The sequence below is a fragment of the Leptidea sinapis genome, chromosome 1 (genome assembly GCF_905404315.1).
Source record: "Leptidea sinapis chromosome 1, ilLepSina1.1, whole genome shotgun sequence".
Lineage (NCBI taxonomy): Eukaryota > Metazoa > Arthropoda > Insecta > Lepidoptera > Pieridae > Leptidea > Leptidea sinapis.
The window spans coordinates 14678969-14702017 of record NC_066265.1 but is presented as its reverse complement, the minus strand read 5'-3'; the positions used below and the strand labels follow the sequence as shown (position 1 = coordinate 14702017).

The following is a 23049-nucleotide window of genomic DNA, read 5'->3' as shown; positions in this document are numbered from 1 at the left end:
ACGCCGAACAGAAATCATTTTTTTTTGTACTTGACAAAGCTTTGAAAATTTTTTTGTTGGACATATCAATGGGTACGGAGGAAATCACTCCAGACAATTCACTGGCACCAGCTGGGATGGAAGCCTTAAAATTTTGTTCCCTTATAAATGTCGTGTTGTCTAGGAGTGTATTAGCCAAATTGGGTCGTTCAAACACTACTCCTATCTTATATTTGTTGAGTTTCTTAAGATATTTAATGCCTTTAATGAAGCGCGATAAGTAGCTACTAAGAGTTAGCATGTCACGACTACCAAGTGGCTGTTCAGTCACACTCTCTATGAAGACTATAAATTCATGACCGGCACCTGCGTCTTCCGGATATCGGCGACAATAGTCGGCCACCCTATATGGCAAATAAAAGTCCTCGTGGTCTTCCAAAACTGTACGCGAATCTGAGTATTCGCTACTTTCAGAGGTGGAATCTAAAATAGACTCACCTTTATCTCGTTCCGGCTTGGTTTTTTCCGCCTTTTCGACATCTCTTAGCCCAAACCTAAATCACAAAATATATAGACTTTTACTTATACTAAACAAATTAAATGATAAACATATACAAATACTTATATACTTTTCAAAAATATGAGGATTATATACAATATAAAAGAAATATTTAATTTTATAGTTAAAAAGACCGCCCAAGCAATCAAGAGTTCCCGCGCTTTTTCTATTCCATAGACATTCAATTCTCTATTTTGTCGGCAAACATAACTTTTATTCACTTTATTAAAAAAAAAAGATTGCGGATAATTGAACAACAAAATGCGAGTTAATACATATTTATAATCTCAGTCCCATGTAAGATTGCAACTAATTCTTGCGTGTCCCAGCACCTGTTCACACATGTGGCTAATATTTTTTGATACATACATAATGGGTAAAACATATGAGTACTTTTATGAGCATGTAAAATAACATTGTCAGTATTAAGTTTGTACAAAAGGGACCAGAAAGACTAACATTTGAAACACATAATATATATTATATCAAGGAACGGTATCAAATTCAGTAGATAGATAATTCAGGCATTGTTTCAATTGACAATAAATTATAATGTAAATTAACGCCCAAAATATTTAATATTTTTGTCTTTCTCCATCAGAATGGAGGGCTAAGCTACATTACGAAATGTTTATTCTTTCTATCTAAAGGTTTATTCTTGTATTAGCGTAAAAGGATGTTTTTAATATTCTTGTTACTTACTTTTGGTCTAGCTGATGACCTCGCTGTCAATGCTCTGAATAAATAAAATAATAATATATTATTAATGTTGCTACTGAAACGTCCGGGCAACTAGAGCGGCTTTTTTCTTTAGACAGTCAAACGTCCAGGCAACCAGAGTGGCCCAGTCGACTTGCGTATTTATTTTGTGTTATAATCTGTAGTATCAGTGAATTAGCTTGTCAAATACGATATTTAAGACTCTATGGTAAGTAATTGTAATAGGCTTATCTTTAAATATCAAGTATCCGAGCAAAAATTAAAAGAAATAATTAATTGAAAATCGCTTTGCGGGGGGAATTGTCATTTGTTTATTTTTGTAGTGTCGTTTTGTTATTGTTTTGTTTATCATGAAAGTGTAATATTTTAATTACGTATTATATTTGTTTTATATATGAAATTAATCCTCATGATATCTAGTTTCCGATTTTATCTACAAATTACATATAAAATTCTTCTTACGACATTAAATCGACAAGTTATAACAGTATGATCGATACTACTTTATCGATTTGGTTTAAATATCAAATTTTTATTGTAATCCAATTAATTAACAGTAAATCATTGCTTGTAATAGGGACAAAATATCATAAATATAATGTTTATAATATTCAACAATCTGGATGTATTGAGACAACCAAGTATTTCACGTTTTACTTGTGCATTCCGCAGATAAATTGTAGGTATATACTAAGAATGGGTGCTTTATTTTAACAACTTATTTTTGCAACAATCCCGTAAGTCGAAGTAATGACATATTATTATTAAAAATAGGTTATATAGTCTATTTCAATAATAATCAAGTTTTATTAATGTGTGCGCTAATATTTTACATAAAAACATAATATAATGAAAATGTTATCACATTTCTAACTATAATCTCGAGCTTTAACCTTGTATTTATATATAACTTGGTTTCAAAAACATAATTTATGATTTTACACGTTGATTTTCTATACTTTTAACTACGTTAATGTATTTTTTATATAGCCATAGGTGGAGTCGTTATGTAATTATATCGCTTTTAATAATGATGAATCTCGCGCTCGCCGTCGGATAATCTTAATCGCGTCATCGGACGTTTCGCTACCTGCCAGCTGTCATTAATCGGACGTTGCAATAGCTAAGCACGTTAATTAATTCTGAAATACTGGTAGTCATTAAGCTGAAATTGATTCTTAGTGGTTATTACGCATTTCGTATTAAACGTGCACTCATGCACTCACCTTCTCGTTTTACCTTTCGGAATAGAAACAAATCAATCTCAACAAAATTTATTTTTTCAAACATTTGGAAAATGTATGTGTATGCACTAAAGATCTGGTTGTCCGCTAGGCAGACATTCAGCCCTGACAATTGCACAATATTGGCAATACTTGATCTTAAACCTATGGCATATGGACTTGCGTCCTGTGCCACTAAATAAATTTAAAAAAAACCTATAGTAGTTCACAGGTCGCTCATACAATGTCTACTTATGTATTATATTTACAAACATCTAATTTAATTAATTTCGTAAACTTACAGAGAGTTATTGACCCTTAGATAATATTTACACGTCTCTCGCTGTTAGGCAACGCATGACAACAGGCCAGGTTTATGACTTTAGATTGCATGACGGCAACGTCTTACACTCGCGATACACTTTGTTTCAGTGTGCGTGCGTTGCTGAAAATAGCGGTTAACAGTTCACCGCTATTTTTTTCGACGTGTTTACAGTTGTCACAGTCCATCTAGACGTATAAATTATCTAAGTATCTATCATTAATTTAGTATATGTGTTGACAGTCTAGTCTGGACGAGTGTGCTATGAAAGAAGTTTTATGGTCGTACACTGGAGAAGGTAATGAGACTTATAATTATGTTCATGTGATAAAAGAAAGGTTATTTTCCTTCTTTTGTCTCTTTTAAAATTATAGATATTATAGACTCAAACAGCATGGGAGTGGCTTTACTGTGTGATAAACTTTTTACCCCAAATACCAGGTAAAACAAATAGCACCAAACCGTCTAAAAGCAATTAATGTTAAGTAACATAATGTTATTTTATTATTTGAGTGAAAATATATTCATGTAAAGAGTTAGTAAGAAAAGTTGAAGAAAATACTTTAGTGTTTTTTTTTCTAAATAGAAACTTTTTATCGTGTTAAGTACAGCATTTGTAATAAATAAATAAAAACTCGTATGTTATAAAAGTCAAAGATTCATTTACAAATTAGTAGTAATGATTGACTTAAATGAGTAAACCATCAGTTTTATTAGTAGTAGCACATTAGACTAAAAAAAATTAACAAAAAATCAACCGACTTCACAAACACTATTCCAAAACAATGGATATAATGTGCACTAAAAAGTATAAAAATAATTGCGTATTTTTATACAATCTAATTAATTAATCTAATTCTAGTTACGATTATTGTAATTTTTGGAGTCGGTGTCATCCAAGATAGGTTGGTTACTACATACATAGTTAAAGGTGAGATATGCTTGAGTCATGAGGAGACGAGAGTCGGGAGCGGGTCGTGGCGGAAGGACCCAAATACCAGGTAAATGAAATTAATTCTAACTAATTCTACTTACGATTATTGTTATTTTTGGAATCGGTGTCCTTCCTTCCTTGCAGTAATCCCACTCACATGTCTAGACGGGGCAATTATTTTCGTGAGTGTCAATAACGAATATTAAATCTATTTTGAGACCCAAGATGGCGGATGTGACTTATACAATAAAATCAAATTGGGTATCATTTTCGAGATTATCAGGAGAGGCAATTAGAAATATGAAACCCATTTCAAGATCTAAGATGGCGGATGTGACATTTTCAACAAAATCAATATGGGTATAATTTTTGTGTATTTCGGGACTGTCGGTGACACACAATTTTATTTCAAAACTCCAGCATTATCAGCATCAACACCCTCGAGAATCATGAAAACAACACCCATAATAAAGAAAGTTGATTTTTTCATGTAGCTCCAATTTGATTTACGTTTTGACAGCACTAGCTGGTATTGGTTTCAACACTCACGAAAACCATGACAAAACACATATAGGTAAGTTATTTTGTCCAAAATAAATAAATATAAAAAAAAAAAACACCCTAGAAAACCATTAAAACACACTCATAAAAAAATGATAATAAATATTGCAGCCGCCATCTTAGTGTAAATTGTGAATTATACTCACGAATTTATTATAATCGATCTCACGGTCTTATAACTCGAATACCTACTAATTATAATAATAATATAACAATAAATCATTCTTATACATACTATACTACTTTATATTTAAAAAAAACGAAAACTGGAGCCGAGATCAAATAGCCGTACCTATACCACTCAATACCGTCCGGCCGGCATTTTTAAAAAGATCGCGGAAACATAATAACAACGTGACACTCGACTCGTTTTGTCGATGCGCATGTTTGCGTGAGTGTGTCATTTCGAACGTTTGTAGGTAGTTTCCGTAGATATATCCACTGTGGTAGTAGTGAGTATCTGTCATGAATAGATACGTACAGAGGCGCGTTAGATAGCAGGAGTTAGTACTAGTTGTGTGGATATAGAACGACATTATTGATGGCATCACTTTTACTTCTCTTCAATATTGTAGTGTCTGTATTCACGCCCCACTGGTTGTCTATATAATAAATATTCCAGAGAATACATTATTGCAAAAAAAAAATTAAAAATATTATCAACAACTAAATTCTGGGCGCTAAGCAGGAAGAATTTCGTACGTCAACCTGTTAATATCTGTCCCTGTCACTCCCGCGTACATATAATGCGTCTCGCTCGCACAGATGCAATGGCTGCCGTCCTCACGGATTGTAAATCTTTTAAAGCGAGCGAGACACATTATATTTACGTGGAACTGACAAAGACAGGTGTAACAGGTGAACGTACGAAATTCCTCCTGGTTCGCAGCCGGACTTCAGACTCACAATCGCCTGTTAAAAGGTCGTCCAAAAATGTCCGAGCGGCGATGTAAAACATTCATTCAAATTAACACCATAGATCATAGTCTATTTACAATTTATCATTGTGCGAAAAATACGGATGCGATCACTATATTATTATTTGCGCAATTGAGATTTATGCATTTTTTTAATTTGTCACCAAATCGAATTTAGAGATCGTAACCAGAATATAATTTGTATAATTATACCCAGAAGTGAGGGATTTCACTTTAAAATAACAATTTGTTTAGAATTGAGATGTTATTTTAATTTTTTGATTTAGCAAAAAGATTCAAAGCGTCAAGTCGGTCACACAATTTTGTTAACTTAATAATAATCTAATATATAAAATTCTCCTGTCACGGTGTGCGGGACCGAACTCCTCCGAAACGGCTTGACCGATTCTCATGAAATTTTGAGTGCATATTGGGTAGGTCTGAGAATCGGACAACATTTATTTTTCATCCCCTTAATGTTAAGGGTGGTCCACACGAATTTTTTATTTTCTTGACATTTTTTTTTAAATTGTTTGATTATGAGACAGCATTAAAAAATACATACAATTTCAAATTTTCACCCATCTACGATCAACAGTTACTTTTGTATCGCGATTTTAATATCGGCAATACAACGTTTGCTGGGTCAGGTAGTAATACTATAATATTGACACACACGAATTATTTTGCCCCAAATTGTTCATAGCCTATACTATGGGTACAAGACAACACTAACATATTTAATACAATATATTTACTGAAACATACATAAATACAGATTATAAAAATCCATGGCTCAGAAACAAACATCGATATTCATCATATGTTTTGCACCTACCGGGATTCCAACCCGGGAACTAGCTCAGTAGGCAGGGTCACTAACCACTGGACTATATGGGTCGTCAATTTAAAGGGGTACTTACCTGAAATACGCCACTCCATCCTTTTTAAGTTTAGATATGCCGTTATTTGTACATTTTTTCACTGAACACTTTGTCATTGCGTGGCGTTGTATTAAAAGTGCGGTCGCAATACATCTCAACGAAAACTCTGCCCAATAGACGCGTAGTCACCTTTTGCTTCGGACAATTTTTGAGCGTGATTGTGAGTCTTGATGTTTATTGTATGTCATTGGGTGTAGTTAAATATATATTTATATATAGTTAATAGAAAATTATAAATCATAAGACCGTAATATGTTATAACTAGTGTTACAATGGACCTCAATCTAATGCGGACGTCCAGCTGGTTTATACTTTCCACCAGGTGAGCCATTTGAACTTTTGCTCACTAAAATTAAAAAAAACGGGAGTAATACCACTCTTTATCCACACAACAGTAACAAATCGTAACATACTCAATAAATATATCAAATTAGAAAGATTCTATGTTTGGTGATGTGTTTTATATAAATATACACATTATAATGATAGAGCGGGAGGGAACGTTAGTGGTACGCGTGCGAAAGGAACAGAGATTGACGGGTCAATGAACGAAACTTTATTTATTTCGCGAGCACGGCATTGCAGCTTATATTCATCGAACTAATCCACCTGTACAGATAAAAGCGAAATCATTAACTCGTATATTATACTCGCTGACCCGACAGATTCTGTACATACAACAAATAAATACGGTTTTTTAAGAAATTGACAATAATATTTCATAACAACAAGAATTACTTCGTAAGATATGCTCCCTGTTATAATTAAATTGTTTTACAGCAAAACTGTCAAACTGTGCTATAAATTCTCTCATAGAAAATATCCATTTAAAAAAATATTGTAAATAAAAATTATTATGGGTCCCAAGTCGAAATAAAAACGATCCTATTTCTTAAGTTGGACTAAACTGCACTCCATGAAATAATCCTCATTAAAATCTGTTCATTAGTCTAGGAGTTGATTGGAAACAAACATTAGGGCACTGGATTTATACATATTTAGATAATATATTGATGTGACACTCTGTCAGTCACTCAAAAATTGTGGGCCAATCTACCGTCTATTTTATTACAAATAATTATATCCCAAATAATATGCATATAAAACGTTTTTGCTTATGTGTCAATAAATAGAAGTTTAATAGAGTGTTTGTATTTTGTGTGTGGCTACAATAAATGTCAGATGAGAGATAGATATGTCATTTATGATGCCTCCTTCTACTTCAACATGAGATTGGCTAACTTGTGGTATAACTTCCACAGAAGCCACAGTAGGACGAATAGAATAGATGTCTCCAGTAAAAATTCACATATAATTGAACTGAGATATTTAAATAACCAAATACATTTAAAGTACAATAAAATTTAATCCTAAATCTTACATTCCACAATTATAAATATATACACTGTACTTGAACCGAGTCCATGACACAGATCGGTATAAACAAATAATTTATTTAGCTAACATGGTGCTACTTGTATATTTGTATATACACACACTTCTGTACGAATATCACTGTCACACTATACTCCGGCCACAGAGCAGACTTATTATCATTCTACCTCGTTCACTCGCCGTTCTCTTCTTGTACACATGAGCGTGGTCGGTGTGTCAGTGTCAGTGCGCGGGCGACTTGGGCGGCGAGTGCGGCGGGTTGCTCCAGTCGGCGTCGCCCTCGTACTGCGTGTTCTCCAGCCGCGTGATGAGCCGCTCGTCCTCGTCGCCGAACTCACCGCCCATCAGCGAGGGCTCGCCCACCACCATCACGTCCTGCAACCAACACGGCCCCCATTTACTTTTAATGCTCTAAATAAATAAAACAAAACCCACTCAGCCCGCCGTCAGATACAATAGGCGTGTGACACATTCTACTCTGTTATTCGGATCATTAAAATCGCGTGATGAAGACAACGAGAAATACTCAATAAAGAGCCTCGGGGCATCCCTGATGCGATTCCAATGAAACCATATTGTATTTTATTCTTTCATACGGTAACTTATTGACTTGAAGAATTTAGAAATAAATTAAGCCATTAAATAGGTGATGATTGGTATGTTTAAGAATCGCATTGAATTAAATGACAGTTATTTTAGTAAATTCCTCTGACAAGTCCAGTATTTAAAATAGTCTAGAGACTTTTAAATTTTGATTAAATTTGGTTATATCTTGTCAATTTTGGTTTGATTTTATATGAAATGCGGTAGAAATAACACTAAAAATGGCTTTAGAAACACTGTAATTACAGAACACTCATATTGGAGAAGTTGAGGCCCGTCGTCTCCGCCGACTCGGTCACATACATCACATGCAAGATGATCGTGGAGTGAGAGAGGCAGGCCCATTACGTTCAGGTGGAAAATCCGGGTGAACGCTGATTTGTGCAGGACCAAAACAAGTGGAGGACTCTCGTTCCGGAGGCCAAGCCCCACTTTGAGTAATTAGAGAAGGATATGGAGATATAGTGGGAGTTGTATAGAAAGAAAATGTTTCCTCCAGACGATAGTGACTGTACAAATTAATATAACTGATTTGAATGATGATAAGTTTTAGCATTACAGTTCAGAATCAAACAATATTTTTTTTAATACAGGTTGTGAAATATCCTAGAGAAGAGAACTGGGCTACCTAACCTACCTACGCTGTGTCACGTGCTCTGCAAAATATTGTTGCGTAGCAACCCTTCGAAGTATATGACGAGAGTTGTCAAACTTCAAGACATTGTTAATTTCAACAGCTCCGTCAGCAATACTCGTAGCTCAGCGGAAAAGTATTTACTTTAGACGCTGTAGACCCGGGTTCGATACACCTACCAGTGTATGGATTTTTTTGGGTTTTGTAAAGTTAAAGGAAATTTCTAGTAAGTTCAGGATCAAATCGAACAGAAAAAAAGGGATGGAAAATGTGTAAGCAGGATAAAAATAGTTAAAAGAATTTTCTAGTACAATTTAAATTTAAAGATGGAATGGGAGAATCATTTTGAAAATGGCCTACGGCAGTTCTAGTTCTGACTCGAAAGTGTAAAGAAGAAAAGAAGAAGTAGTGAAAAGTGGAAGTGTTCTAAGAAGAAGAAGACAGAAGAGAAGTAGTGTTCGGTGCAGTGTGACGCGTTGAAGGTACCGCGGCCCACAAGAGGAACAGCGGCAGACCGGCGAAGTGCAAGTTCAGAAAAAGTGAACGCAAATAAAGACTCGTTCCTATAAGCGGAGTATTATTTCCAATCCCTGACCCACTCCCGTGTCAATTGGTGTCAGAAGTGGGATTGGAAGGATGCCATTAGTGCCCAGGAACGAGAAGGGAGTGACCACGAGCGGGAGCAGCTGCAGCGGCAGAGGACGAGTCAGAAACATCCGGCTCTGGACTCAGTGCGACCGTGTCAGCACCGCAGGCTCCTGCTGTAGACATCAGCGCGCTCATGCAGCAGATGGTCGCCATGATGCACGAGCAAGCGCGCCGACAGGAAGAGCAGCTGCGGGCCTTGCAAGAGGAACAAGCGCGCCGACAGGAGGAGCAGCTGCGGGGCTTGCAAGAGGAACAAGCGCGCCGACAAGAGGAGCAGTTGCGAAAAAAGACATTTTATCCGTTGTGCAGAAAAACTCCACCCGTATTGACGCTGTGGAAAAAGAGATCGCCCGGATTGATAGTGTGGAAAAGAAGATGGACAAAGTTGAAGAGAACTTTCAACGGAAGATGGGAGAGATGGAAGTTACCATTAATCAGCTCAGTGGGAGGGTCGTGTGTCCTTCAGCCAACACAGGAGTTTCCTGCGGAACCACATCGAGCAGAAATTTAAAAGTACCTCCCTACGACGGCAAGTCTTCCTGGGCTGCCTTTAAGCTACAATTGGAGACGGTCAGAAGAGCCTGCGGTTGGAGTGACCAAGAAGCGCACTCTGCCCTCACACTAGCGCTCCGTGACGAAGCACTCTCCGTATTGGAAGCACTCGGCGCTGGGAAGGAGGAAGTGACCTACACAGACCTTATTGACGCGTTGGAGGCACGCTATGGTGATAAACACCTCGAACATGTGTACCGGGCGCAACTTAAGGACCGCAGTCAAAGGGCCAGCGAAACTCTACAGCAGTGGTCCGTGGAAGCCGAGAAACTAGTGCGTAAAGCATATCAGTCGGCGCCAGCTGCAATAGAAGAAATGTTGCTCCAAGTTTTCATCGATGGAATACGGGACACCGAAGTTAGAGCAGCCCTACGATTGAGTCATCATACCAGCTTGAAGAAAGCGGTGGCACATGCGTTGGAAGTGGAAGCGGTTCGCCACGATTCTCGGGCGTTGAGACTCCGCAAAATTGTACCAGCAGATTCCAGCCGAAGGCAAGCATATAACCCAGTATGCTATGGTTGTGGGGAGCGAGGACACATTAGGAGCACTTGCCCCAGGCGTGAGAACATAACGCAACGTAGGAAGGATGCGGCGGTCTCAACATCACCGCTGGAGCAGCAGGAAAACTAGAAAAGGCCAGGGCAGTGGGGTGGGCGCTGGCCGGTAGAAGCAAAGCCCCAAGGATCTTCGTAAAGCAGACATGTGACGGAAACACTTTAGTTATAGAAGGAATGATAAATGGAAAATCTTGCCGTTTCACTTTGGATACGGTAGCCTCACGTACAGTCGTTAGCCAAAGAAGACTAGAGAGCATCGGAAGACGACATATGCGAGAAAATGTAAACTTAATACTCACAACAGCTACCGGCCAGCGCATACCAGTCCAGGGAGAGAAGGTCGTGGCCATGAAAATCGGGGATACGTTGTACTGGCAAAAAGTGGTAATCGCGGATATCACAGATGACTGCATCATTGGGTTGGATTTTCTTCGAAATCATCAGTGTACCATTGACATGAAACATGGTGTATTGAAGCATGGAGGTGAAGAAATTCCAATAAAAGGCGGAACTGTTGGGAAAGTGTTGTGCTTAAGAGACAGTACTTTAAATCCGAAATCGCAGACCCTAGTCCCGGTAGTCCTGCCAAGGGATGACAGAGGAAGGCCTTGTAAATGCGCTATAATAGAAAGAGAGACATCGGACACGACATGGATCCCAGCCAGGACTGTTGTGGGTAACTCCCAGATTGCGATGGTTCCCGTGTTTAATCCTCATGAGGACAAGCAAATCATTAGGAAGGGAACAGTGATCGGAGCTTGTGAGGAGATAGCTTGGTTAAGAAAGTGTGAAGAAGGGAGGAAGACCGAAGCTGCAAACCAGGATGTGAACATACAGAAACTTCTGGATGGCTGTAAGGACAATCTTACCAAGCTACAGTTAATAAAAGCGAGAAATTTCCTGCTACGCTACTCCGGGATTTTCTCAAAGAACGACGGGGACATCGGAAGAACTGGTTTGGTGAAACACAAGATCGACACAGGAGACATTGTTCCGATACGGCAAAGACCAAGACGTATTCCGTTTGCACGCGAACAAGAAGTGGAAGACATGATTCGGGATATGAAAGAAAATGGTGTGATAGAACCGTCGTCGAGTCCATGGTGTTCTCCAGTGGTTCTGGTGAAGAAGAAGAATGGATCAACTAGATTTTGGGTGGACTATCGGCGTCTGAATGATGTTACTAGGAAGGACAGTTATCCATTGCCAAGAATCGATGACACCTTAGATTCACTTTGTGGCATGACGTGGTTCTCTACTCTGGATTTGAAAAGTGGCTACTGGCAAGTTGATCTGGACCCTAAAGACAAGGAGAAGACGGCTTTTTCAACCGGAAAAGGATTATGGCAGTTCAAAACAATGCCCTTCGTATTATGCAACGCCCCAGCTACTTTCGAAAGGTTGATGGAGTATGTGCTGGCAGGTATGTTGGGAGAAACCTGCCTTGTCTACTTGGATGACATAATCATTATGGGACGAAGTTTTGAAGATCATCTTAAGAAGCTCGAAAAAGTCTTCGCAAAACTGCAGGGTGCCAACTTGAAGTTGAGTCCAAAGAAATGTTCCTTCTTTCAACGTCAGGTGAATTACTTGGGGCACGTTATCTCGGAGCAAGGCGTTGCGACGGATACTGCCAAGATAAGTGCTGTCAAGTACTGGCCGACGCCGACAGAAAAGACACATGTTAGAGCATTCCTTGGACTATGCTCTTATTATCGACGCTTTGTGCAAGGGTTTTCCGATGTTGCTAAGCCTGACGGACATCGACTGACGGAGGAGAAAAGAGCCTTTTCCTGGGATGAAGACTGCGAACAAGCTTTCTTAGAGTTGAAGAAACGACTATGTGAATCACCTATCCTCGGATATCCTGACACGGAGGGAAGATTCATACTAGATACTGATGCTAGCAATTCTGGAATTGGTGGAGTGTTATCTCAGAAGAGGGGAGATCAAGAAGTTGTAATTGCATACTTTAGCAAATCTTTATCGAAGCCGGAGAGAAACTACTGTGTAACTCGTAGGGAGTAACTTGCCGTGGTGAAGACATTACAACATTTTAAAAAGTACTTGTTGGGTCGCAAATTCCTCGTAAGGACTGATCATGCCGCCTTGAAGTGGTTACTAGAATTCAAGAATCCGGAAGGACAAGTGGCCAGATGGATTGAGCAACTTCAAGAGTATGACTTTGAAATCGAACATTGAGGAGGAAAAACTCATGGAAATACAGATGCTTTATCTAGAAGACCTTGACCGACGGAATGCAAACATTGCATTCGTCAGGAGGAGAAAGAAAATCCAATAATCAGACTGATCAGAACAGATTCGATCGATGGGAACTGGAGCAACGATGCAATGAGGAGAGCTCAGGAAAATGATAAGGATCTTCAACCACTTTTACATTGGCTAGCAAGTGGATCACTTAAACCAAAATGGTCTGAGGTGGCTAGACACAGTATGGCTACCAAGAGTCTCTGGGCACAATTGAATAGTTTGGTGATGCATGACGGGTTGCTCTGCCGGAAATGGGAAACCCCGCAAGGAAAGGATTGCCATCTGCAACTGGTCGTTCCCAGGGAGAAGGTGTACGAGATCCTGAGAGCTTATCACGATGGTTCTTCAGGTGGACATTTGGGAATAAGAAGAACTCTCATAAAAATTAAAGAACGATTTTACTGGTTGCATTGCCGTGATGATGTGGTAGACTGGTGCCGTAAATGCAAGAGTTGTGCAGCTGACAAAGGACCTCAAACCCGGAGCAGAGGAGCTATGAAGTTGTATAATGTTGGGGCTCCGTGGGAGAGAGTAGCTCTAGATATAGCCGGACCGTTTCCAGTCACCAAAGCTGGAAGCCGTTACATAATGGTGGTGATGGATAATTTCACGAAGTGGCCGGAAGCATTTGCTCTACCGAATCAAGAAGCAGTTACCGTTGCGACGAAGCTGGTGAATGAAGTTTTCTGCAGATTCGGTGTGCCTTTGGAGTTGCACAGTGACCAAGGGCGGAACTTCAAGTCACAAGTATTTCAAGAAGTTTGCAAGATCTTGGGAATCCATAAGACCAGAACTACACCATATCATCCACAGTCGGACGGGATGGTGGAGAGGTTTAACCAAACATTGGAGCGACATCTGGCAAAAGTAGTGGACAGTCATCAGGATAACTGGGATGAGTACATTCCACTGTTTCTTATGTCGTATAGAAGCGCAATACACGAGACAACAACGGTGACTCCTGCGTACGCCAATTTTGGAAGGGAATTGAAATTGCCAGCTGATTTACTCTCAGGCTGTCCACCGGATACTCCGAAAAGTATAACAGAATATGTGGATGAGTTACGGAAAAAGATGGTTGACATCTACGAGGAAATTAGAATAACTGGGCTTAAGGCTAGTGAACGGATGAAGACCCGCTACGATCGAAGAGCTAATATTCCTAGTTTTGAAGAGGGAACCCTGACTTGGTTACACAATCCTGTAAGGCGAAAGGGGAAGTCTCCGAAGCTCCAACCAAGTTGGGAGGGACCATATAAAGTAATCACAAGGATAAATGATGTGACTCTCAGGATCCAGCGTACCCCTCGAAGTCCCCCGAAAATCGTACATGTCGATCGGGTGGCTAAGTACTACGGAAGCAACGATGATCGGGACGATCATGTCTTGGGAGGGGGCAGTGTTGCGTAGCAACCCTTCGAAGTATATGACGAGAGTTGTCAAACTTCAAGACATTGTTAATTTCAACAGCTCCGTCAGCAATACTCGTAGCTCAGCGGAAAAGTATTTACTTTAGACGCTGTAGACCCGGGTTCGATACACCTACCAGTGTATGGATTTTTTTGGGTTTTGTAAAGTTAAAGGAAATTTCTAGTAAGTTCAGGATCAAATCGAACAGAAAAAAAGGGATGGAAAATGTGTAAGCAGGATAAAAATAGTTAAAAGAATTTTCTAGTACAATTTAAATTTAAAGATGGAATGGGAGAATCATTTTGAAAATGGCCTACGGCAGTTCTAGTTCTGACTCGAAAGTGTAAAGAAGAAAAGAAGAAGTAGTGAAAAGTGGAAGTGTTCTAAGAAGAAGAAGACAGAAGAGAAGTAGTGTTCGGTGCAGTGTGACGCGTTGAAGGTACCGCCGCCCACAAGAGGAACAGCGGCAGACCGGCGAAGTGCAAGTTCAGAAAAAGTGAACGCAAATAAAGACTCGTTCCTATAAGCGGAGTATTATTTCCAATCCCTGACCCACTCCCGTGTCAATATGAAGATATTTGAATACTGGCGTGATTGTATGTTATAGTCGTACCTGCGAGGCCAGACTAAAGTTAGGTCCGGGGGATCGTTTCTTAGCGGGCGCGGCCGGCGCGGCGTTGGCCCCCGCGCTTCCTTTACGTTTACGTCTCTTGCTGGCCGGCCGCTGAGACTCTGTAACACACAAACATATTGTCAAACTAAAATCAACATAATACTCACTGAAAACACGGACTAGCACAAAAATAAGGACCCCGTGTCACCTTACATAACAGTGTAGCACCAAAACAAACCAATTAACGTGTATATACATAGCCCCACGCACACACTTACACTACTACAGGCCGATTGGCGGCCATTATGAGAATTGTCATCGTCTGTGACAGATCAGTTTGCGTCTCAATAAAATATTTTAAAAATGCCATCGTACGTTGTGAAAAAGTGTAAAAATTATACTATATAAGTATTTGCGGCCATATTTGATTATTTAAGGGAGAAAAAATTGTGTAACTAGCATCCGCACACACACTAGCATAACGGTATTTCACTTGCTAATATCACGGCGCGGAGTCCTTCTTTCTTTACTCGTCCGTGACTCAAAACAGATGTTCTGGACTACCAAAACCAAGCAATAAATAAAAAAAAATAGGTTTGAAACATAAATTAAGGCTTACATAAATATAAACGAGAAAAAATAATATGTATCATAAGTACATACGCAAAGAAGAAACAATTTCGGTCAATGACCCATTACTATTGCATACAAATAACGCAAGCCAGAGGAACATATCTTGACTGTGCCATTTTAAGTAGTTTAGTATCTTCAGTGGCACTGTAAGATGTCTTTATTCGATAAGATTAAAGGGCTTCAAATTTACATGAAAAAGCATGGCTTAACCGCGTAGTAACCCCTTTCTTCCAATATTAATCAATAGTATTTTATAAATACAGCCCATAATTACGCACTACTTCACTGAAGTATTAAACCAGTGCAAACAAGACCTTAAGCAAATTGTTGCACTATAATATTGTAGCGGGGCGATAGTTACATGGCAGCACCACCATCCGCTGCCACTTCTAGAAGAGCGTGGTCTTGAGGCAGTCTGCACTATGATATTGTATCGGGGCGATAGTTACCTGGCAGCACCACCATCCGCTGCCACTTCTAGAAGAGCGTGGTCTTGAGGCAGTCTGCACTATGATATTGTAGCGGGACGATAGTTACCTGGCAGCACCACCATCCGCTGCCACTTTTAGAAGAGCGTGGTCTTGAGGCAGTCTGCACTATAATATTGTAGCGGGACGATAGTTACCTGGCAGCACCACCATCCGCTGCCACTTCTAGAAGAGCGTGGTCTTGAGGCAGTCTGCACTATGATATTGTAGCGGGACGATAGTTACCTGGCAGCACCACCATCCACTGACACTTCTAGAAGAGCGTGGTCTTGAGGCAGTCTGCACTATGATATTGTAGCGGGACCATAGTTACCTGGCAGCACCACCATCCGCTGCCACTTCTAGAAGAGCGTGGTCTTGAGGCAGTCTGCACTATGATATTGTATCGGGGCGATAGTTACCTGGCAGCACCACCATCCGCTGCCACTTCTAGAAGAGCGTGGTCTTGAGGCAGTCTGCACTATGATATTGTATCGGGGCGATAGTTACCTGGCGGCGCCACCATCCGCTGCCACTTCTGGAAGAGCGTGGTCTTGAGGCAGTCGCGCGGCGAGAGCGCGTAGGCCTTGTGGCGCGACATGAGCTCCTGCATGGGCTCCAGGATGACGCACAGGCGCAGGTAGTTGAGCGTGGCGTTGGTGATACCCTGGCGCGTGATGTTCTTGGCGAGCTGGTCAGGCTGCGCGGGGTCTGGCGGCGCCAGCACGGCGGCGCGCGGGATGAGCTCGCGGTGCGCGCGCACGGCCAGGTGCCACGACTTGATGCGCATGAGGTCGTCGAACGTGAACTCCACGATCAGCCGCCCCTCCGTGCACACCTGCACAGTCCGACAGCGCCCACGACACTTGTAATCAAACTAATGCACCTTCACAGGTTGATATCTCCGCAACATGCGAGAGACCTGCCATACTGTTGTCATGAAAATAAGGGACAAGTCGAGCAGAACGTTCAGCAATTGATACGCCCTGCCCATTACAATGCAGTGCCGCTCAAGAATCTTGAACAACCTCAAAAATTCTGAGCGACACAACATATGCGCTCGTCACCTAGAGACATAATATGTTTAGTCTACACTAGCTTTTTTTTATGGAATAGGAGGACAAACGAGCGTACGGGTCACCTGTTGTTAATCGATAATTAATTGATCGCCGCCCACAATCTCTTGCAACACCAGAGGAATCACAGGAGACCGTTCTTTAAGGAAGGTGTACGCGCTTCATTTTAAGGTACCCATGTCGTGTCGTCCTGGAAACACCGCACAAAGAAGTTCATTCCACAGCTTTGAAGTACGTGGAAGAAAGCGCCTTGAAAACCGCACTGAGGAGGACCGCCACACATCCAGATGGTGGGGATGATATCCTTACTTGTGGCGTGTCGTGCGAAGGTGAAATTCGGCGGCAGGAATCAGGTTAAACAGCTCTTCGGAACACTCCCCGTGATAAATGCGGTAGAAGACACACAATGAAGCGACATCTCTACGCAACGTCTAGTAATCCAGCCGTTCACAGAACACTGGGTCCCCGACAATTCGAGCTGCTCTACGTTACACGCGGTCAAATGGATCGAGCTGATACTGGGGTGCGCCAGACCAGAGATGACAGCAATACTCCATGTGTGGCCGGACCTGCGCTTTGTAGAGCGCTAGAATGTGGGCCGGCTTGGAAGTTTCTTCAAAGCCATTTGGCTTTGCCCTTCAGATGGCCACGAAATTGTAAATCGCTCGAGATTTCGAGACCCAGTATTCCGCAACTAGGCGAGGCTTTAAGGAAAGTATTATTGAAGAGCGGTGATACAACAAATGGGGGGTTTTTTAGTGGTAAACGCGCAAACTTTAGTCATCTTGGGGTTAAATTGGACAAGGTTCATTTTACCCCATTCCGCGACCTTCTCAAGAGAGGACTCGACAAGACACAAGTTTCTCTCGGCACTAGTCAAGTTGGAGTTGTCCAACATATCATTGATATGCAAAAGAAATAGCGTGGGAGATAGCACACAGCCTTGGGGCACTCCAGCATTCACGGGCTTCGGGTTTGAGCAATATCCGTCGTCAACGACCTGTATGCTGCGCCCAGTGAGGACGCTGGAGGTCCACTTGCACAAGCTCTCGGGAAGCCCAAATGATGGAAGTTTTGAGAGGAGCGCCTTGTGCCATACACGGCCTTTCCCCTTGCTTTCAATAGCCGCCGCCCGTCTATGTGTTAGGTATACCAGAAGATCACCTGCCGACCGACCATGGCGAAAGCCGTATTGTCGGTCGTTGATCAACTGGTGACCCTCTAGGTATACCAAGGGCTGGCGGCTAATTATGATCTCCATGATTTTGGAGAGCAGGGAGATAATAGCAATAGGCTACGGCTAGCTACGGCGCCCTTCAGACCGAAACACAGTAATGCTTACACATTACTGCTTCAAGGCAGAAATAGTCGCCGTTGTGGTACCCATAATCTAGCCGGCATCCTGTGCAAAGCATCCAACTGGTGACTTGTGACCGTCACTCTACAAGATTCCAGCCACATCCGCTCCAAAAGATCTGCAATCTAAGTGCAGATTGTGATACTTATTGCCAAGTTGGATTCTTTCTTTTGTTATAAGAGAGGGCAAACGGGCAGGAGGCTTACGTGATGGGTAGTGATGAGGCAACCGTCCGTGGACACCATGAGTCAATAGATGCGTTGCATTGCAGTTAAAAATATGATGTAAGATTAAAGGTCCCTAAGTTATTTAATGAAGAGGAAGAACTATGTATCTCACTACATTAGACTCTTCTTATATATTAACTTTAACTACGCCTCCGTTTTGTTATTACCAACTTTACGAAACTTGACCATAACCCATTACAAGCATGGCCGCTCAGGACTCTTGAAAAGCTAAAAATTCAGAGCGACATGGCAACTGCGCTCCAAAAGATTCCTTTTGTAATTTGATCGACGCTCCTTCGAGCGTCGATCAAAATACAGGCACTTCATACATTGCATTCTCAGATTTCTTTTTAGATGTGCTAAGACTCAGGCCATACTGGAACCGGGCAGACGAAGCTTCTTAACATAACATAGATCAAATTGTTAACTATAATATAAATATATAATACAAAACAATCTTATAATTATATTTATAATACTACCTATGATTGCTTTGAATTAAAACTGTAACTATGGGGAAGTGTACCAAGAATACTGGCAGATTTCTGCATTGGATAGCTAGACTGATCTGTTGACCGAAATAGCTACCAGCGCTTGGGTTTCCAGCAGCCCTATTGAGGCGCGTATATAGCACTTGTACATTGTCAACGCCTATAATAATACAAATGTTTATAACTACTCACTATGGCGTACGGCAAGTACTGTTACGTTCCAGCGCAATTTTTTGTAAACTTTTGTATAGAGTGTTTCTAATCCACCTATTCAAAACTATACCTACATTATTCGTATATATTATAAGTTCAAAGGGAAATAGCTCTTCCTAAAACCAGAAATTGAGTGAGGCGTGCGTATTTCTAACTGCTTCAGATCGACTCACTCGGATTACCTGTCGAATTTCAAAATTCTTCCGATTACTTCGACTTACTAGGCACGCCTCGGGATATTCTGTGCCAAAATTAATGGCGGGTGCCAGAATCGAAACTGTCACAATGGAGATATCGACTCTGGTGCTCAGTGGTATCGTTAGAAAATCGTTGGCGGGCTAGCGCCACTGTCACTTGAGGCTCACCTTGGTGAACATGGGCTTGCCGTGGTGCGTGACCATGGTGCAGTGGTCGCAGTCCAGCGTGATACTGGTATTGTGGAAGGACTCCTTGGGCTGCCGCATGGTGTAGTACAGCTCCGACACGCCGCCCTCGTAGATGCTGCGGAAGTACCGCGGGATAAGCGTCCTGCCTATCGCTGCAACAGAACACGTTCCGCATTACGTCGGGCCATACACATATACAAACAACAGCGCTAACTAATCAACAAAGTCAATGCAATACAAATCGTTTATATTCTCAGCTTGTTGCTGCAATGTCGTTCAGGATTATCTAATCACAAACTTTGAATGCAATTGCGTTCGTCTAATGATGTTAAGCTTCGTACAATGACGTTATGTATGTAACTTAATTGTATTTGTATGTTCACTTGTTTTCCGCGATACAGGCATGCCTGGTGCGGAAAGCGCTGCTATTTTGTATTTTTATGTATCCATTTTTGTCAATAAATATATTTTCTTACAAAAAAAATGTATTGAATGTCATTATTGGCCTTGTCACTTGGCGCCCTTCAAACAGAAACAATGTTAAGAATGATTAAGAATCGCATTTAATTAAGTTCGAGTGCAAAATGCGTGCGCTCATTCTGTTGTAATATACCGCCCAGGCACCACATTACTCCATATTTGAAAGAAGCCAATTTACTTAATATGGAAGTTCGGAGGCGTCTGCACTTAGCAACGTTACTTTTCGGTATCGTACATAATAAAACACCTCTTTATGATTATGATATTGATTTTAATGAAATTGACTGTTTTGATACTCGAAAAAGGTATTGCAGGCTAGTATTTCAGAAGCCTCCATGTGCCAGAATTTTTAAAGTTATGGCTATTTGTTTTACAAAATTGATCTGGTCCGTCTAGTTGTCGCGGGCTGTTCAAGCTGGATCGGCGTTCTACTAAGTTAATATCAATATATTGGTTCGCGCGGCAAATGAAGATTAACTTGGGTTGAGCATGATAATTACTTGTATGCACCCTTATACAGGCTGTCCTGTATGTGCCAGGCGCTACGGGCACAACGCGGTGGGACTACAAGTTCAAATACAAATATTTTTATTCAAAATAGGATGTGACATCACTTATTGAAAGTCAAAAACTACCACCCATTCAAAACGAATGCCTCAGACCTGAGAAGAATGGGCTCAACAAACTGCAGACTTTTTACAATGCGGGTACTCACTGTATCTCTTGGGTCCATCTTCTAAACAGAAGGTGAGGGTGAGGGTCGCGTCGTCCTCGAAGAACTCCGTGGCGAAGGCATCCCACCACAGGTTGTCAGAGTCCTGCAACAGTAACGACTGACGGTCACTCAAGCGTCACATTGTGATACGTACGTCATATAATGAAATCGTAAGGGTCCAGTAATTGTACATTGAGGGGTTAAAGTGTGAAATCGCTTTCATTATTTTTTCTACACAAGGAATGTATAAATTATTTAATCTATGTATTAGCCCTCCTTGGTCCCGTTTAAGCCCTGTCCAGTTTTAGTAGTAGTTAATTTATTGTATTTTCCTAAAACATAACTGTAAGTTAAAGTCAAAAAAAAAGTAATACCTACTTATAATTGTAGTTATTAATATTTTTTTTTCACATTGATTGACTCTTTTGTTGTTGTTGAATATATATATAAAAGCGATGTAAGATATCGAGGAGCATACGCACATTTTTCTGTATAAATAAAATTTTGTGGTGCTGTTTTTTTCTTTTTGAGAATGTAATACACTAAGCGTGGAAAAGCTATTCTGCAGAATATATCAACATTAGTTCGTAACATTGACATTATGAGGCTATCTCTATATTATAATATTATATTCCCGTCGTGCTGAATTACATAATTATTATCAATTGAAACGAACATTTTAATAATGCGAGTTGAACTATATTAAATTTTGTTCAATACTGAATAAAGCTAAACATAGATGGCGTTGATAGCTATATTATGCCTAATAATTGCACTAATCAACGAAAAGTCTCCCGAAGTTATACAGTTATAATATAATATTAGCGTTAATCGGTGATTAGTTCCCAAAGTGGTCCAAGTGGACCCCCAGGGGTATAAAATGGGGGTTCACAATTCGTAATCCACAAAATTTTATCAGCTTTTAAAAAGTGAAAAACTAAAAGCTCAGCAACTGTTTTCTGACATCCACTTACAGCACAATCAAGTAAATTAACCAATTAATTCTCTTTTTTTTCCGCCGCAATATGTATATATTTACATAGTTAGATCGAATCTTCACAGGAATCAGCTAAATATTGAAAGTAGAACAATATCTCTAGCAGAGATACACCAAGATAGAAGACGAAAAGCGAATCTATTGTACAGTAACCGATTTTGGTTGACAAATGGTAAACAGTCAGCCACGCTTGACATAAGCTTCTTAGTATGTTGAAACTAGCTCATTGACAAATCAATATTGGTCACAATTTATCGGGCTGTCAAGTCATCAATACGCTAGTGTATTCCGAGTCTATGTCCGAACTACATTGTGTGCGAGCGTGACGACTATATTACTGATACTGGCTGTAACTATTAACATTTTAGTTTTTTTAATCAAAATCAGGGGCGAGACGAGCAGGACGTTCAGCTGATGGTAATTGATACGCCCTGTCCATTACAATGCAGTGCCGCTCAAGATTATTGAAAAACCCAAAGATTCTGAGCGGCACTACAACTACGCTCGTCACCTTGAGACATGCGATTTTAAGTCTCATATGCACATTAATTTCACTAGCTACGGCGCCCTTCAGACCGAAACACAGTAATGCTTATACATTACTGCTTCACGGCAGAAATAGACGCCTTTGTAGTACTATTCATCTAGCCGCTATCACGTCAGTCTGTCCGCCCCTCTCTTCCCTAACGTGTCCAGACTCATCCTCCCATCTTTAAGACATAGATACACTTACTACAAATATCGTGGAAGAAATTTGACAAAATTATATATTACGTATTTGAAGGAATGAGTCATGAGACGCCGAGTAAACATACGTTCATTTCGTCGCAATCAATGTTATTAAGGTTATAATAATAAACTAGATGGCGCTAGCGGTCGGCAGACACCGCGATACAGCTCCACGTGCAGTGCTCGGCCAAGGAGATATTGTGTGAGATTCTCAGGATAGGCATGGCAAAAAAAATGACGATCTTTGTCACTACATTTATGATAATTTAATATACGTTCACAAAAATCGTCACCTTTTTGCTGTTAATAGTGATTTTCATTATTATAACGCTAGTCATAAGGGATTGCTTGTAACTAATTCTATTCTAGTAGGCTTCATAAGATACATAATAGCTTTAAGGGTAAATGTATATATACACTTTTAAAATAAAGT

The 23049-nt window shown here is 40.5% G+C and overlaps 1 protein-coding gene and 1 long non-coding RNA gene across 3 annotated transcripts in view; both read right to left on the bottom strand.

Moving 5' to 3' along the window:
* Positions 1-7505: 7505 nt before the first annotated feature.
* The window catches only part of LOC126966946 (LIM domain-binding protein 2), a 53531-nt gene continuing 37987 nt past the window's right edge, over positions 7506-23049 (bottom strand). The window contains exons 3-7 of the mRNA XM_050811270.1: positions 20891-20993; positions 19675-19847; positions 16456-16783; positions 14846-14964; positions 7506-7929 (exon numbers count right to left, since the gene is read on the bottom strand). Coding sequence (XP_050667227.1) covers positions 7777-7929; positions 14846-14964; positions 16456-16783; positions 19675-19847; positions 20891-20993 — 876 coding nt within the window. The 3' untranslated portion in view covers positions 7506-7776. The remainder of the gene's footprint in view (positions 7930-14845; positions 14965-16455; positions 16784-19674; positions 19848-20890; positions 20994-23049) is intronic.
* LOC126967565 (uncharacterized) lies at positions 14971-16456 on the bottom strand. 2 transcript variants are annotated; one of them, XR_007730032.1, is made up of 3 exons: positions 16368-16456; positions 16104-16191; positions 14971-16015 (listed from the first exon to the last, which is right to left on the bottom strand). It is a non-coding gene; the product is annotated as an uncharacterized LOC126967565 (long non-coding RNA). The 2 variants fall into 2 exon arrangements; XR_007730031.1 differs by having other exon boundaries at positions 16280-16440.